The sequence below is a fragment of the Chamaea fasciata genome, unplaced genomic scaffold (assembly GCF_029207755.1).
Source record: "Chamaea fasciata isolate MVZ Bird 193981 ecotype frontalis unplaced genomic scaffold, bChaFas1.0.hap1 SCAF_30, whole genome shotgun sequence".
NCBI lineage: Eukaryota > Metazoa > Chordata > Aves > Passeriformes > Sylviidae > Chamaea > Chamaea fasciata.
Window position 1 is genome coordinate 1,321,464 of NW_027094115.1, and position 14,859 is coordinate 1,336,322.

General features: G+C 57.5%; 2 protein-coding genes across 4 annotated transcripts in view; one reads left to right on the forward strand and one right to left on the reverse strand.

The window, feature by feature from the left end:
- On the reverse strand, positions 1 to 13,487 carry GCK (glucokinase). Of its 2 annotated transcripts, none has more exons than XM_066206131.1 (10): positions 13,464 to 13,487; positions 4,600 to 4,762; positions 4,325 to 4,479; positions 3,992 to 4,111; positions 3,806 to 3,901; positions 3,371 to 3,470; positions 1,485 to 1,668; positions 1,112 to 1,267; positions 239 to 472; positions 1 to 145 (listed from the first exon to the last, which is right to left on the reverse strand). In XM_066206131.1, the coding sequence occupies exons 1-10, from the start codon at positions 13,485 to 13,487 to the stop codon at positions 1 to 3; spliced, it is 1,377 nt and encodes a 458-aa protein (XP_066062228.1). The 2 variants fall into 2 exon arrangements, with proteins under 2 accessions (XP_066062228.1, XP_066062227.1); XM_066206130.1 differs by lacking the exon at positions 13,464 to 13,487 and adding an exon at positions 6,911 to 6,955.
- Positions 8,535 to 14,859, forward strand: part of YKT6 (YKT6 v-SNARE homolog) — an 8,590-nt gene continuing 2,265 nt past the window's right edge. Inside the window, exons 1-5 of one of the 2 annotated variants that reach the window (XM_066206149.1) lie at positions 8,535 to 8,620; positions 9,083 to 9,204; positions 12,449 to 12,531; positions 13,259 to 13,359; positions 14,682 to 14,786. In XM_066206149.1, coding sequence (XP_066062246.1) covers positions 9,101 to 9,204; positions 12,449 to 12,531; positions 13,259 to 13,359; positions 14,682 to 14,786 — 393 coding nt within the window. In that variant the 5' untranslated portion in view covers positions 8,535 to 8,620; positions 9,083 to 9,100. The remainder of the gene's footprint in view (positions 8,621 to 9,082; positions 9,205 to 12,448; positions 12,532 to 13,258; positions 13,360 to 14,681; positions 14,787 to 14,859) is intronic. The other variant, XM_066206150.1, reaches the window with a different exon arrangement.

Below are 14,859 nucleotides of genomic sequence, written 5' to 3' on the forward strand. Positions count from 1 at the left end.
TCACTGCCCCATCATGCAGGCCATCTTGCAGGCCACGGCTGAGATGAGGGCGGCCCCGCGCCCGCTGCCTTCCTCTGACTGGATGAAGGTGATGTCACAGCCGGGCGTCAGCTGCCGCACTGTGGCGTGGAAGTGGTCCTTGAAGCTGGGGAGTGGGAACATGGGGTCACAAATGGGGTCAAGGCTTGGGGGATGAAGGGAGAGGATGGGGATGTCATCGGGGTCTGGGGATCCCCACCTGGGATGGAGCTTGTACACGGAGCCATCGACACCAACAGTGATCTTGAGAGTGTCCTGGCTGCGGCTCTTCCGCATGCGGTTGATGACGCCGGCCAGCCCGGCTGAGCACATCTGGGCAGCCCGTGTGGACACGCTCTCACACACCCGGCGCACAATCTCACAGTCTGTCCGAGATGGCAGCAGCTCAAAGGCTGACAAGATGTTGTAGATCTGCTTGCGGTCATCAGAATCGCTGGGGTGAGGAGAGAAAAGGGGGTTAGCAAAGGCTGAAGGGTGAGGACCCTGGGTGAGGCAGCTGGAGAGGGATGGGGGAGTGATGGGATTGGGGATCCTCACGTGGGACAGTTGTATGGGGTCACAGGATGGGGAACCCCAACTGGGTCAGTCAGAGCAGGTTGGTGTGGGGTGATGGGATGGGGGACCCCAACATGGGGCTGCTGTAGTGGGCTGGTGTGGAGTGATGGGACAGAGGGACCTGGAAGTGGGCCCCCCAGTGTGGGCTGATGGGACATGGGGACCCCAATATGGGACAGAGCAGGCAGGTACAGAATGATGGGATCATGATGTCTTATCGTGATAGGCCCGTGACATGGGACCCTGTGGTTTGGGTGGCAGGATGCAGGGACTCCAAGAGGGACAGTCAGAGTAGGCTGGTGTGTGGTAACAGGATAAAGGACCCTAAAATGAGGCAGTCAAAGCAGACTGGTATGGGATGATCGAATAGGGGGATCCTCATGCGGGACACCTCAGTGCAGAGCGAGAGCACAGATTCCTCAGTATGCCTGCACCAGTGTGGAGTGAGAGCACAGACCTACCAGTGCCATGCAGCCTGGCAGGCCAGTTTGGGGGTGCTCCCTCGCCAGCCTCGTACCTCTCAATCTGGGACATGAAGCGGGTCTCAAAGGTCCCGCGAGTCTTGAGTTTCTCAGAGGCTTCCCCATTGAAGAGCAGGTTCTCATCCACCAGCTTCAGCAGCACCAGCCGCACGATCTCCCCCATGTACTTCCCCCCAATGATCTTCTCGTACCTAGGGGGGGCATAGGTGAGGGGGCAGCATCAGAGCTGGGATTTGAGGGGCCACATCCCACAGCGCTCCCTCTTTCCTTCCCCCGCTCCTTGCTGGATGTGTTCCCGCACATGGGCATGGCCCAGGGTGAGGGACACCCATGCTGGGGGACTGAGCCCAGCGTGGCGCAGGGGATGGGAGGGATGCCCAGAGGAACTGGATCTCTCCTATTCCTTACAGTTGCTGACCGGGGTTAAGTGAGGTCTCGTCCACCACGCGGTCGTACTCCAGGAGGAACTCGTCCAGCTCCCCAGAGGCACCAAAGGCCCCCCACTCCGTGTTCACGCACATCCGCCCCTCGTCGCCCTCCACCAGCTCCACGTTGTGCATCTCCTCCATGTAGCAGGCATTACAGCCTGTCCCTGCCGGGAACTGGGGATGGGTCTGGGCAGCGGGGGCAGGCAGCAACGACACCCCCCTGCCACAGCCCTCCCATCCCAACTGGGATAAAACTGGGATAGTATTGTGGAGCAATGGGGAAGAACTGGAGGGGGTCCAGATGTACCAGGGCAGGGGTTGGGACCCATATGGAGCCTGAGGGACATTCCTTAACCTGGTGACTGGCAGCATGGTATACAACTACTTCAAGGGTGGCTCCAGGACATGGAGGAAAGGTTTTAGACTGAAAGGGGAGATTTAGACTGGATACTGGGAAGAAATCCTTCCCTGTGAGGGTGGTAGGGACTAACACAGGTTTCCCAGAGAAGATATGGCTGCTCCATCCCTGGAATGTTACAAGCCAGGCTGGACAGCCTGGTCTAGAGGAGCTGTCCCTGCCCATGGCATGGAGCTGGATAATCCTTAAGGTCCCTTCCAACCAAAACCATTCTGTGATTTCATGAAAGCTGGAATCAAGGATGGTTAGAAACTTACTACATATGTCCCAAATCTGTATCCCTACTCCACCCAGCATTGGGATGCAATAGAATAATCAAATAATAGAATCATGGAATGGTTTGGGTTCAAAGTGACCTTAAAATTAATCTCATTCCACCACCCTGCCCAGGGCAGAGACACCTTTGACTAGACCAGGTTGTTCCAAGGATATAAGGGAAACAGCCTCAAGTTGCACCTGAGGATGTTTCTGTTGAATATTAGGAAAATTCCTTCATAGAAAGGGCTGTTCAGCCCTGGCATAGACTGCTCAGGGCAGTGGTGAAGAACCTATCCCTGTGGGGTTCAACAGGCATGTGGATGTGGCATCTGGGGACATGGGTTAGCGGTGGTCTTGGCAGTGCTGGAGGAATGGTTGGACTTGATGGCCTTAGAGACTTGTCCAACTCAAACAATTCGACAATTCCATGCGAGACCTCGTTTCACATTAATAGAACTGACTGAACAGCCAGTGCATCCTCCATGAGCAGCAGGATTCAGTGACTGATATCATGGCTGAGGGCTGTGCTTAGAGCTGCACATCCTTGTCCTGCAGTGATGGGGATGAACATCCCTTCTGCTCCCCACCCCTTCAGTGTCCCCACAGCCCTGGCTGGCCACTTGTCCCCATGGCAGGGTCCCAGGGGCTCTGGGGACTATGCTGAGGCCAGCCCATCCTCAAGAAGCTGATAAACATCCCAGCATGTGTTTACCCAGGTAAGGCGACACAGAGGGCAGATGGCACGTTGGCACATGTCTGATGGCACTAAAGATAGTGACAGGCTGGGGGAGGTGGGGGAGGTGGGGGGCTGCTCTCTGTGGGGATTGGGGGGATGGAGCCAGCAGGGTTCAAACTCATCTCCACCACCTGGCTCCAGCTGCTTTCCATGGGTCCTTATCCCTACCATGAGGTGCCAGAGCCACCAAGAGCCTGGGGGCAGGGCAGCCCTGTGGGGATCAGCCTTGTTATGATGACTGCCCCCTTTCTGCTCCCAAAGTATCCCAACCACCATGCTGGGGCCAGGCAATGCCTTTGGGTGTCCCAGCCACTGGACACCTCAGCAGAGTGCCACTGCCACCCCCCTGTCCTTGGTGTGTCTCCCCAAAAGGATGGGGGAATTAGCAGGGGAGCAGGGCCATGGGACAGTTCTTTGTCCCCAGCCACATGTCCCTGTAGAAGAGGCATCTTACCCACAATCATCCCAACCTCGCACCGGTGATCTTCGTAGTAGCAGGAGATCATCGTGGCCACTGTGTCATTCACCATCGCCACCACATCCATCTCGAAGTCCTGGGGACAGGGACCATTGTGGGCTCATGAGGGGTCAGGCTGTCCCACAACAGATGGGTTTGGGGTGGACGGTCTCCAGGGGTGAGGACCTGGGCATGTGTCATGCACACATGTGAGCACACACATGGAACAGCCCTGCCCAGAGACACACTTGACTCCAGCAGGCCCATTGTGGGGACAACTATGATCCAGTGGTCCCTTCCTGGGGACACACCAGGTTCTAGTGACCCTATTGCAGGCACAGCCAGCCTTCAGTGAGCCCATCGCAGGGACACCTGGGGGTGCTGGGGTCTCTGCACTGTAGCAGTACCAGCACAGCCATCTGATCCTCTCACCCCTCGCCGTTTGATGGCATCTCTCAGCAGCCCCACCACATTGTTCCCTTCTGCGCCGGAGGCTTTGAAGCCCTTGGTCCAGTTCAGGAGGATGCCCTGGAATGGGGGTCAGACAGAAATGGGGCTGTGGGTGTAGGTGAGGCTTGGGGACCACTAAGCCCTCATGCTGCCCAGCCACCCCCTTACCTTGTCAATGTCCTCATGCCGCACAGGGAAGGAGAAGGTGAAGCCCAGGGGTAGCTTTTTGTGCTTCATCTGGTGCTTGTCCAGGAAGTCGGAAATGCACTCGGAGATGTAGTCAAAGAGCTGGAAGACAGGAGGTCCAGCCTTTCCCAAGGGATGTCCCCACCCTCCCACTGCCCTTGGATGGATGCTGTCCCCCACCATGAGTTCCCCAGGCCTGGCCACCCCCCACTTTCTGCTGGCTGGACAGATGGGGGTGTCCCATCCAGTGTTCCCACTGAAACACACAAGGAAAGGGACTAGGACAGGATAGGACACCCTGTGTGCTTCACTGACCATCTCAGCTGTCCCAGTCATGGCATCCTCCGGGATGGAATACATCTGGTGCTTTGTCTTCACCTTCCACTGCCCTTCCTCCCCCTCGCCCACTTTCACCAGCATCACACGGAAATTGGTGCCGCCCAGGTCCAGTGATAGGAAATCTCCCACCTCTGCAAAGCCACGGAAAGGGGGAGAAGGTGATGGGCTCTTGGTAGGCTCAGCCTTCCACATGGAGCTTGATGGGGTCTGAGGAAGGGGTGACACACAACGGACTGGGAGTGACATCATACCAGAGCCCTCGGGGGTGGAGCGAACATAGGTGGGCAGCATTTTGACAGAGGCTTCCTCATGTGTCTCTAGCTTGAGCCCTCGGTCCATCTCCTTCTGCATTCGGTACATCACCTTCTTCAGGTCTTCCTCCTTCAGACGGAACTCTGACAGGATCTGCTCCACCTGCACACAACACACCATCAGCCAGGGGCCAGGGATATGGAATACAAGGGGTCTGAACTGCAAGAAATAGCCAAGTTTCCCTTCCCCCAGCCCTGGTTTTCCCCATCAGACAATGGACATCCTGAAATGACTTATCCTATTGCTCTGCTATTCTTTTCCCACTGAACAAAGGCACCCGGGAATCCATAGGACTGTCATAAGGCACCAAATCCCCTTCTGGTGCTGCCTGCAGGATGCCACAGTCAGCTCTGGGGTCCCTGGGGACTGGAGTTGGCACTGGGGTTCTGCCATCCCTGTCACCCAGCTGAATTTTTTGGATGGTTGTGTAGAAGCCAGCACCATTCCAGCAGTGACCTGGGACATCCCATCCTGATGAATCCCAGGGTCATTTTCAGCAAGGAGTGCTTCTGGCCATGCCATTGAGGAGCACAGCATCTCCCACCAAGGATATGGGATTCTTTTATGATGAGGATGCTGGTGTGTCTTCTTTGTTCCCCTGGGAGCATCCCTCTCCCTGTATCCCACTGGGAATTGTGGATACCATTTTTCACCCATCAAATGTGGGGCTAATATGGGGCAGAAGGCAGGCAGGCAGGAATATTCTTGGGGATTGCTGCCTTGTCTTGCTGCCAGGGAGAGCCACAGGACGCACTCCAGGGAAGCACCTGGCAAGCAGGATCCGTGTTTATCCTTTCCGTAGCAACCCTGGGCTTGGTGCAGCCTCCATTAGCCAGCAGGGCTGGGGCCAGGTGCCCCGGCTGTCAGATGGAGCTGGAGCCGGCACTCCTCTGCCAGCTGCAGTCGGCAGCATTAGGGCTCATTAGTCACCGGGCTCCAGGTAGGCTCCAATGCTCTGGCCGGCACAGATGTTTGCCTCAAGGCTGTTGCTGTTTCCTGACAGGTTTTGGGGAAGGGGGCTCAGGAAAGCATTTGGGGTGTGGTTTGGAGCATCCCAAAACTGGGGGCACTCCTTGCCGTGGCTCAGTCCACCTGCCCTCCGTCCTAGCACATCACCCAGCCCCAAATGCTATGGCTGCAGCATGGACCCCTCCGGAATGAGGCTGGGCACCCACAGCAGCATTGTGGTGAGGTTTGCCCTGATCCAGAGGGTATTAGGCCCAGAATGATTGGAAAAATCCTGCCAGGAAAAGCATGGGGCTGGATTCAACCATCTCTCCTGGGTTGTGGGCTGAAGGTTTTCAATGCTAATCCTTCCCGCAGCGCTGCTTGGCATGGCAACACCAGATCTGTCATGGCCAGAGGGTCCCCATCCCAAGGCTGGCACCTGCGAGTCCAAATCTTATTTCTCCAAAGTTTTTTTCCATCTCAGCACCCCATGTCCCTACTCATCTCTTCACTCCCCTTCAAAACAATGGGTTTGGCCCTTCCCTGGCAGGATTTGGGTCTTTCCACATGACGTTATCTGTCTCTCAGCTTCCCATGGAAATAGTGTGCTCCAATGCATCCCACAAAAGGGATGGAGTTGGGAACCATGTGGCTGCTGGCTGCAGTGGCCAGTGACACCCATCTCTGCTGGTCCAGCGTGTGCCAAGTCCCCTCAGGGTCCCCTTGGTGTCCCAGTTGGCAGCAGGGAATGTCTCCACTGTCCTCACCCATGACCCCATGAGCTCAATCCATCTGGGAGAGGATGCTTCCCACAGTCAACTGGTTTTGACTGGGGATAAGCCATTTGCCACCCTGCTGGGTGCCTCAGTGACAAGGATGACAGCCAGCTAAAGATGACAGGCCCCATCTCATCCTAGAGGTGCAGCTGCGTGGCTGCAAGATGCCTGGCACAATGTTGGGTTGGTGGGAGTATCCCAGACCAGCAGAATGTCCCACAAATGCTCCCAGCTCCATTATGAGCCCTCAGTGGTGTAGGACCTGTGCTGTGCTGGGGGGTGACCTCAGGGATGGGGACCTCTCTGGGGCATGTTGGGCTGCCCCCAGGCTGCCCGGGAGCTGGTGTCCTCCCCACCAACCATCCTCTGGGCTACCTCTGCTGGAACGTTGGGAGATGCTGGGAGCGCCTGGCCACTTGCTCCAGGGAAGGCTGGAACCCCAGTGAGGATCTGCACTCTTTCCCACACCCACTGGGCACCCCTTGGCCCCCCCAGCCCCCCAGCATTGCCCTGGCAGCAGCCTCACCTTCTCCTTCCTGCTGCTCTCCATCCTGGCTCGGTGATCCAGCATGGGGGCAGGTGGCGGGGTGGGGTGGGCTGCGGGCCAAGCCGTGCCCCCCTCAGCCCCTGTGTCCCCACCGTGGTGCCTGGCCTGGGGGAGCCCCCTGCCCTGTCCTGGAGGGTGTCCGGCAGGCACTGGGCTGCTCCGTCCCTTGTTCCGTCCCTCGCTCCGTCCCTCGCTCCACACGCGGATGCTCCACTTTAGCTGCGCTGCGTTATCTCATCTGATGCCCCAGGACAGCACCCACTGAGAGTCCCGATAGCCCCAGGCCTCAAGCAGAGGGGCAGGGAGCAGGGCCCGGGGCCCTGGTGGGATCAGCCTTGTTGCCCCACATCTTTGCTCCAGAGGAGTCCCCCTCACGCTCTTCTGCTTGCTTCCTCAATGTGTTAATAAATTCCCGGGCTGGTGTTGGCGCGGGGGTCCCAGCCCAGCGCGGTGGTTTCTGGCAGCCCGTGGGGACCCCCAGGTGTGTTGGCGAGGCTTGGCCAGGACCCTCCCCGCAGGGGCCGCTGGCCCCGTCACGCGAAGCACCACGCCCCGGGTCACCCGTGTCCTCGTTGTCATACCAACGGCTCGATGGGGGTGGCAAGCACTCCACCGGCCGGCTTGGCAACCGACATGCTCCCATGGAGACCGCGGACACAGCACGGCCTACAGACACCCGCGGAGGGGCGAGGGCGCCTGGGAAGCGTTCCGAGCCCCCAGGATCCAGTGGTGCTGGGATTGACACCAGGCGATGCAGCAGATCGGAGATGGGTGCTGGATTTGAGGACGGGGATGTGGCAACGCCCATCATCCCCGAAGCCACGTCATCCACCCAGTGTTGTGGAAACAGGGGACTGTGGTGGTCCAAATGGCATGAGGTGCACCCTTTTTCATGGGTGGACCCCAAAACCTCCTGGTGCTGGCCTGTGGCAGCATCTCCTCGGACACAGAGCTGAGGAGGGTCCCGAGGAAGCCTGGATGGGTGTCGGAGGTGACAGCCCCCTGGGGGACCGACTGAGGGTTTGTAGGTGGCAGAGCAGGGCCTGGGGGATACAGGGTCACCTCACCCCACAACACCTCACCTGCCCCCTGTGCAGGGGGTACCCGGAGCCACAGGAGGGCTCTGGCAGCCCTTCCCCTGTGCTGGTGCCCACCCATAGAAGGGTCCTTACACCTCTGAGGGGTCCGAAACCCTCGGGCGGTTCACCCACCTCTCGGCAGCACACCCCCACCCAGGGGCAGGACCGCCCCATGGAAGGGTCCCCACTCCCCAGGGTGTCCCCCCCACCCGGGGGAGGCCCTTTCTCAGAGAGGGTCACCACACCATAGGGAGAGGCCCCCAGGCAGGGGACCCCCCGCCCCACAGCGGGAGAGCGGGACGGGCCCCGCCCCCGCGGCCCCGCCGGTCGGGCACAGCGCCCCTTGCTGGCCGCCCTGGGGAACGAGCACTGCCCCGCGACGCCAGTGCGGCGCTGATTGGTCGCCGGGCTGACACCAGAGGGAGGGGAGGCGGGCGGTGATTGGTCAGAAGGCTGAGGGGGCGGAGTCACCTTGGCGCGTGCGCAGGTCAGGAGGAATACCGTGGCAGGCGTCCGGGGTTGGGGCACTTCCGGCCGCCGGGTTCCACTTCCGGGTCGCGCCCATCGCCCCGTCGGTTGCCTCCTGCGTTGAGCCGCGACCGCAGCGTCGGTACCGGGGCTGGCTGGGGGCTGTGCTGGGGGTCTCTGGGCTGTCCTGAGTCATGACGGGGAAACTGGGCTCTACGGGGAAAGGCGGGGCTGGGCCAGCTGGGCTTACTGGTGGCCAGGGGCTGGGTTGTAGGGGGTTGTACTGAGGAGTGGCCGCGTTACACTGATTGGAGGGGCTGGGTTTTACTGGGTTATACTGGGGTGGGTGCTAGGTTATACTGGGCCGGCTGGGACAGGCGAGGGCAGGGGTTGGTTAGGCTGGGCTGAGGAGGCCTGCCTGGGCGGGGGTCGGGATGAGGAGTCAGGCGGGGCTCCGGGGGCAGAGGGGTTCTGGCTGTCTGAGATAGCGTTTAAAGGACGGAAGGAGAGTTCGGGGGAGCCCCAGGCACAGGGGTGGCATAGGGAAGTCCGAGGGTGTCCCAGACTATGCGTGGCCTCAGCCCCAACCCTTCCTTTCCCCCAGGCCCACGGAGCCAGCGCAATGAGGCTCTACAGCCTAAGTGTCCTTTACAAAGGTGACCCCAAAGTGCATTTGCTCAAAGCTGCCTATGATGTGTCCACCTTCAACTTCTTTCAGAGATCCAGGTGGGTGCCGGCGGCTGGAACCTCTGGGGGGGGAAATTGTTTCTTTGTGCTGTAGTCTGGCATATATCTCAGGCAGGACCTTGGGGAGGGGAAGCAGAGGCTTTTGAGAGGTTTTCTGCCCCACTGGAGTGTCAGCAGTGAAAGGCTGTTCAGTGAAAGAGAACATACCCCCAGAGCTACTCCCTGGGGAGCTGTGACCTGCTGCAGCACTTGGAGTGATGGATCGACCTCAGGAATGGAGTGAAACTCCTGGAGGCCCAGCCAGTAGTAGATCAGGTCTGACCCTACAAATTCTCCAGTGGAGCCAAGCAATTAAATTGGGGCACAGGGAATGCCCTGGGAGTGGAGTCAGCTCTTCCCTCTTGGGTGGGGCGAGAGGAGGCTCACAGGACTCACCTGGATCCTGGTGCCCGTGGATTGTTTGGACTCATTTGGAGCTGTTCCCAGCCCACAAAACCCTGCTCAGGTTGTTCCAATGGCTTCAGATGAGCTGGTTGAGTCCCAGATGCCAGACCAGGCTCCCGGTGTTCTCTTCCCCACTCCAGGCACACAGGGGTTGGGGAGCTCTTGGCAGCTCCTGAGAACCTCCTGAAGCTATAAAACAAAGCAAGAACATGCTGTGGAATAGATGGAGTGCCTGCTTAAATGGTGAAGGAGTTAAGAAATTCCTCTGGGACCCACATTTTCCATGCCAAGGTTTTATGGAGCCTCAGGCACATTTGGTTCTGTAATTCCTGGGGTAAAGGGGAGAGACTGAAGTAGGACTGTCTTAAAAAGCTCTTTCTTAGCCAAATGTGCAAGTGGGATGCAGAGCAGCACTGGCATGTGATGTCAGCTGCAATCTCAAAACACTCTGTAGCTGCAGCTCTTGTTTTCCCAAATCCCAAGAAAATTCTCCGTGTGGTTATGCTATGGGCTTCCCCCACAGCAGGCTGTGTCTCTGCTTAAAGAAAAGTCTGGTATTTTGAGAAGAGCAGTGAAGTTTGGAGAGGGGGGTGGTCAGTGCATGTCAGTCTTGCAGCTGTTCCCAGGATTTGATGCTTGTCCCAGGCTTATTCGCAGGTGATACTTAGAGGGCCTGCAAGATCTTGGCCCAGGTGTGATGTTCAAGGTGTGTTTAGCTGAAGTTTTGAGTTCCCAGAGAGTTGGGTTGAAGGGTTGGATTTGGGATAACAAGGGCTGTGGAACCTGCTGGGCAGGAGCACCAGGGCTGGGCTGTGCCAGTGCCTCATGTCTGCTGAACATTTGCCAAGGAATTTGGCAGGGTCAGGAAGACAGAGCGAAGTATTGAGTGGGCATTTCCTTCTGGAATACTGGAAAATCAAAGCAGTATTCACAGTAGAAGAGCTGTCTGTGAAGAAGATACTTACTGGGATCTAACTGACACATGGTTGGACTCAATGATCTTAAGTCTTTTTTCTATTGTATGCATGAAACCCTGGGATCATGGTGGGGGGCTGTGGCTGACAGCAGATCCCTTGACTTGGAGGAAGGTGTCTGTGCTCCCTCTCTGATGAAGCAGGGATGTTCAGGAATCCTTGGGCTGGACTCTTCTGTGCAGTGCCTGAAACCCCAACAGTCCAGAATCTCTGTGGAACTGGTGTCCAGGCTGGGAGGAATGCAGACCCCTCTAAGGGATGTAAACTGTGAGAGGCGATTTCCCTTCTGGAATTGCTTCCAGCAGTGGGAGGCTGTCAGAAAACCATGGTCTTTGCCATGCCAGTGTCTGTGTCCAGTGACATTTCCTTGGCACCACATCACCCCCCAAGCAGAAGCTGTCCCAGTCCTTGGTGTTTGGCAAACTATAACCTGATCCCTGATAAATATCCCTTCCTGGGATTTTCCAGCTGAACTGGGGAATGTGTTGCCTCATGCTGGCTAATCTCAGCGTGCCCAGGATGTGGTATTTTGGAAACAGGTTTATTTTACTCCTGCTCATTATTTTTGGCCTCTTTTCTTTTGCTATGGGGTAACAAGGAATCATTGAGGAGCCTGTTGGGCAGGCCTGACCCTGGGCTCAGGAATGTTTTCCAAACTTAGAGCAAGTCTGCCTTAAGGATATTCTTTAACTTTGACTCACAGTGGTGGCTGGGTGCTTGAGGAGTCAAGCATCCCCGTGGGATGGGGAGGGCATACCTGGCATGGGCAGGGGGAGTCGTGCCCCTGTGACCCACTCAGGTAAGACCCTACCTGCAGAGCTGCCTCAAGCTCTGGGACTTGAGTCAGTAGTCGCTTGGCAGTCAGGAGGGGCATCCCTGTCCTGGCATTGGCCAGGAGGGGATTGTCCAGCTCTGCTCTGCACTGAGGGGGGCCTCACCTCAAGTCCTAGGGCAGCTTTGAGCATGACAATATAAAAAAAGACATTAAGCCATTGGAGAGCATCTGAAGGAGGCCACAAGGATGGGGGTCTGGAGGCCCCATATGAGAAATGTGAATACAATTGGTGTATTCTGCTGGAGGAGACTGAGGGGAGACCTCACTATGCCCTTCAACACCCTTCTGAGGGGCAGTGGAGGAGCAGCTTCTATCTCTGCTCTCTGTCACCAGTGACAGGGCCCGAGAGAATGGCTGGAGTTGTGTCAGGGGAAGATTTGGCTGGATAGCAGGAAAAAGTTTTCCCCCAAAGGGTGTTTGGGCACTGAGTAGGCTCCCCAGGGCACTGGTCACAGCACGAAGCCTAAGCTCAAGAAGCATTTTGACAATGCTCTCAGAGGCAGGGTGGGATGGTTGGGGTGTTCTGTGCAGAGCCAGGGGTTGGACTCAATGATCCTAATGGGTCCCTTCCAACTCAGTGTGTTTTATGATTCTGTGATTCTAGTGGAAGGTGTCAGCAAGGGGGTGGAACGGGATGGTCTTTAAGGTCCCTTCCAACCTGCACCTTCCATGGTGCAGCTGGTCACCAGGTGTTGGCAAGGCAGAGCCAGGTTCAATGGCATTTTTGCTTTCTGTTAAATCCCCAAAAAGCAAGTTCAGCCCAAGGACACAAGTCTGTCACTTCAGCTGGAGGGCTGTGGGTGCTCCCCTGGGTCTGGGTGGTGGCTGGAGGTGTCTGTTTGCGGGTTGCCACTCCTCAGAGGTTCAGGATCCAGCCTCTTCCCCAAGGAAAACCCACCACTCAGCTGCAGCCCCACTGCCCAGGCATGGGGACTGTGTGGGAAGGATGTGTTACCCCAGTGCACTGGGGAGCTGTCGGACAGCTGCTTTGCTCAGCACTGCTCCCTGGCCCGGCGCTGTCTCCCCGCAGTGTGCAGGAGTTCATGACGTTCACAAGCCAGCTGATCGCGGAGCGCTCGCCGCTGGGCAGCAGGGCCTCTGTCAAGGAGCAAGGTGAGACCGGCCTGGGTGGCCACATCCCCCCAGCCCCACCCCTGGGAAACGTCTCACCAAGCCCAGTGCCTGGGTGAGCAGCACTGATGGCAGGAGCTGCTGAGCTGGATGTGAGCCCAGCCCAGTGCAGCAGAGATTCTGCAGGGAGCAGGGACCTGCTTGAGTGTCTGCACTCTCCCTGGCTCCCTTGGGACCCCTGGAACTGTTGGGTTGCAGCCCATCAACTTCCCAGACCACCCCACTGCAGAGTGGCTGTGCCAGCTTTGCAAGTCCAGGCTCCATATCCTAAATTCTCCCCTCATTGCAGCCTCCCTGTCCTGCTTCACATGCCTCCCAAGCTGCAGGACATGTGGGACACAGCCTGGATTGGCTGCTGGAGCCTCTTTGATGACACCCCAACCTTGTTATTCATTAAAATTAATTAAAATCAGGCTGAACTCTTCCCCCACTGGTTTTTGTTTCCCTCTGGCTATCATGGGGTGTCAGTTTCATGTCCCACACTGTGTGGCATGGCTGTGGGCCCTTGCCACAGAACAATTTGGGGCTGAACCCCAAATTTTAAGCCCTTCTTACTTTCCTAGTGAAGTAATGAAAAATGCAGGTGCTGATGACACCTTCCAGCGTGGTTTGGGGGAGGGGGGAAACTGTGGGGGATGGATGGAGCGTGGTGTGTGCTGGGGAAGGCTCGGGACCTTTACTGCCTCTCTGACAGGAATTTCCTTCCCAGAGTACCTGTGCCACGTGTATGTCCGAAACGACGGACTGGCTGGAGTGGTGATTGCAGACAATGAATATCCACAGCGTGTTTGTTTCACCTTGCTGGACAAGGTGAGGGTGCATGCTGGGAGCTGCTCCAGAGGGCTTCTCCGGTCTCCCTGCCCTGGCACACGCAGGGCTTTTGGGCTGTCAGGGCTGGCCACCTCGGCCTGGGCATCGTTCTGGTCCTCTTTTGCCATGTTCATTCATGTCTCTGCCCTCAGCTCATTCAAAAGGGGTGGAGGAGGAGGGTCACCAGGGTGGTCAGAGGGCAGGAGCCCCTCTCATGGAATTGTGAAATTGTTTTGGTTGGAAAAAGCCCCTCCAAGACCATGGAGTCCAACCATTCCCCCAACATGGCCAAGGCCACCTCTAAACCATGTCCCCAAGTGCCATGTTCAGATGTTTTTTTGAATGCTTCCAGGGATGGGCATTCCACTACTGCCCTGGGCAGCCTGTGTCAGGGCTGGACAACCCTTTCCATGACAGAATTTTCCCAATATCCAACCTGAACCTCCCGTGTCACAGCTTGAGGTCGTTCCCTCTCCTCCTGTCCCTGTTTCCTGGGAGCTGAGCCTGACCTGCCCTGACTGTCCCCTCCTTTCACGGTGTTGTGGAGAGCTAGAAGATTCCCCCTCAGCCTCCTTTTCTCCAGGCTGAGCCCCTTTTCCAGCTCCCTCAGCCGCTGTTGGGGCTCCATTCATGTCTCTGGACATGCTCTAGCCCCTTAATGTCCTTCTTCCCATGAGGGGCCCAGCACTCGGTACAGCACTCAGTGGAGGCCCCAGCGGTGCCAGCACAGGATGGTCACTGCCCTGGACCTGTGGCCACGCTGATTGGTACAGGCCAGGGGCCATATAGGCATACCTGGGCTCATGTCCAGCCACTGCCACCAGCACCTCCAGGTCCTTCTCCACTGGCAGTTTTCCAGCCACTGCCAGGGAGACAAACTGGGAGACCTGGGTTGTCCAGCCTGGGAAAGAGAAGGCTCCAGGGAGACCCCAGACCCCCTTCCTGTACCTAAATGGGCTCCAAGAGAGATGAAGAGGGACTTGGGACAAGGGCCTGGAGTTGGCTTCCCACTGCCAGAGGGCAGGATTAGATGGGATATTGGGAAGAAGTCCTTCCCTGTAGGTTGGTGGGGACTAACACAGGTTTCCCAAAGAAGCTGTGGCTGCCCCATCCCTGGAAGTGTTCAAGGCCAGTTTGGATAGGGCTTAGAGCAACCTGGTGTCGTGGAAGGTGTCCCTGCCCATGGCAGGGGTGTGGATGATCTGTAAGGTCCCTTCCCAAAAATCTCCAGATCTCCTATTTTGATGAACAAAACCCCTCCAGCCGCTGTGGCCCCACAGCTGTGGCGCCTGGATGGCAACTGCTGCTTCCTCACCTGGCAGGTGCTGGATGAGTTCTCCAGGCAGGTCAGCAAGATGGACTGGCTCTCAGGGTCACCTGCCACCATCACCTACTCTGCCTTGGATGGATACCTCAGCAAATACCAGGTACAGACCCTTGGGACCCTGTAGGGCAGCAGCAGAGGGTTCCTGTGTTTCCTGCTGCCCTGAAAATGGCAGG

Excerpts from the sequence above, each read along its gene's own strand:
- GCK (XM_066206130.1), bottom strand. The coding sequence starts at position 6,955 with ATGCTGGATCACCGAGCCAGGATGGAGAGCAGCAGGAAGGAGAAG. Across the intron at positions 1,268-1,484 it reads CTTAACCCCGGTCAGCAACT|GTACGAGAAGATCATTGGGG; the intron begins GTAAGGAATAGG and ends TGCCCCCCCTAG. Across the intron at positions 473-1,111 it reads TTCATGTCCCAGATTGAGAG|CGATTCTGATGACCGCAAGC; the intron begins GTACGAGGCTGG and ends TCCTCACCCCAG.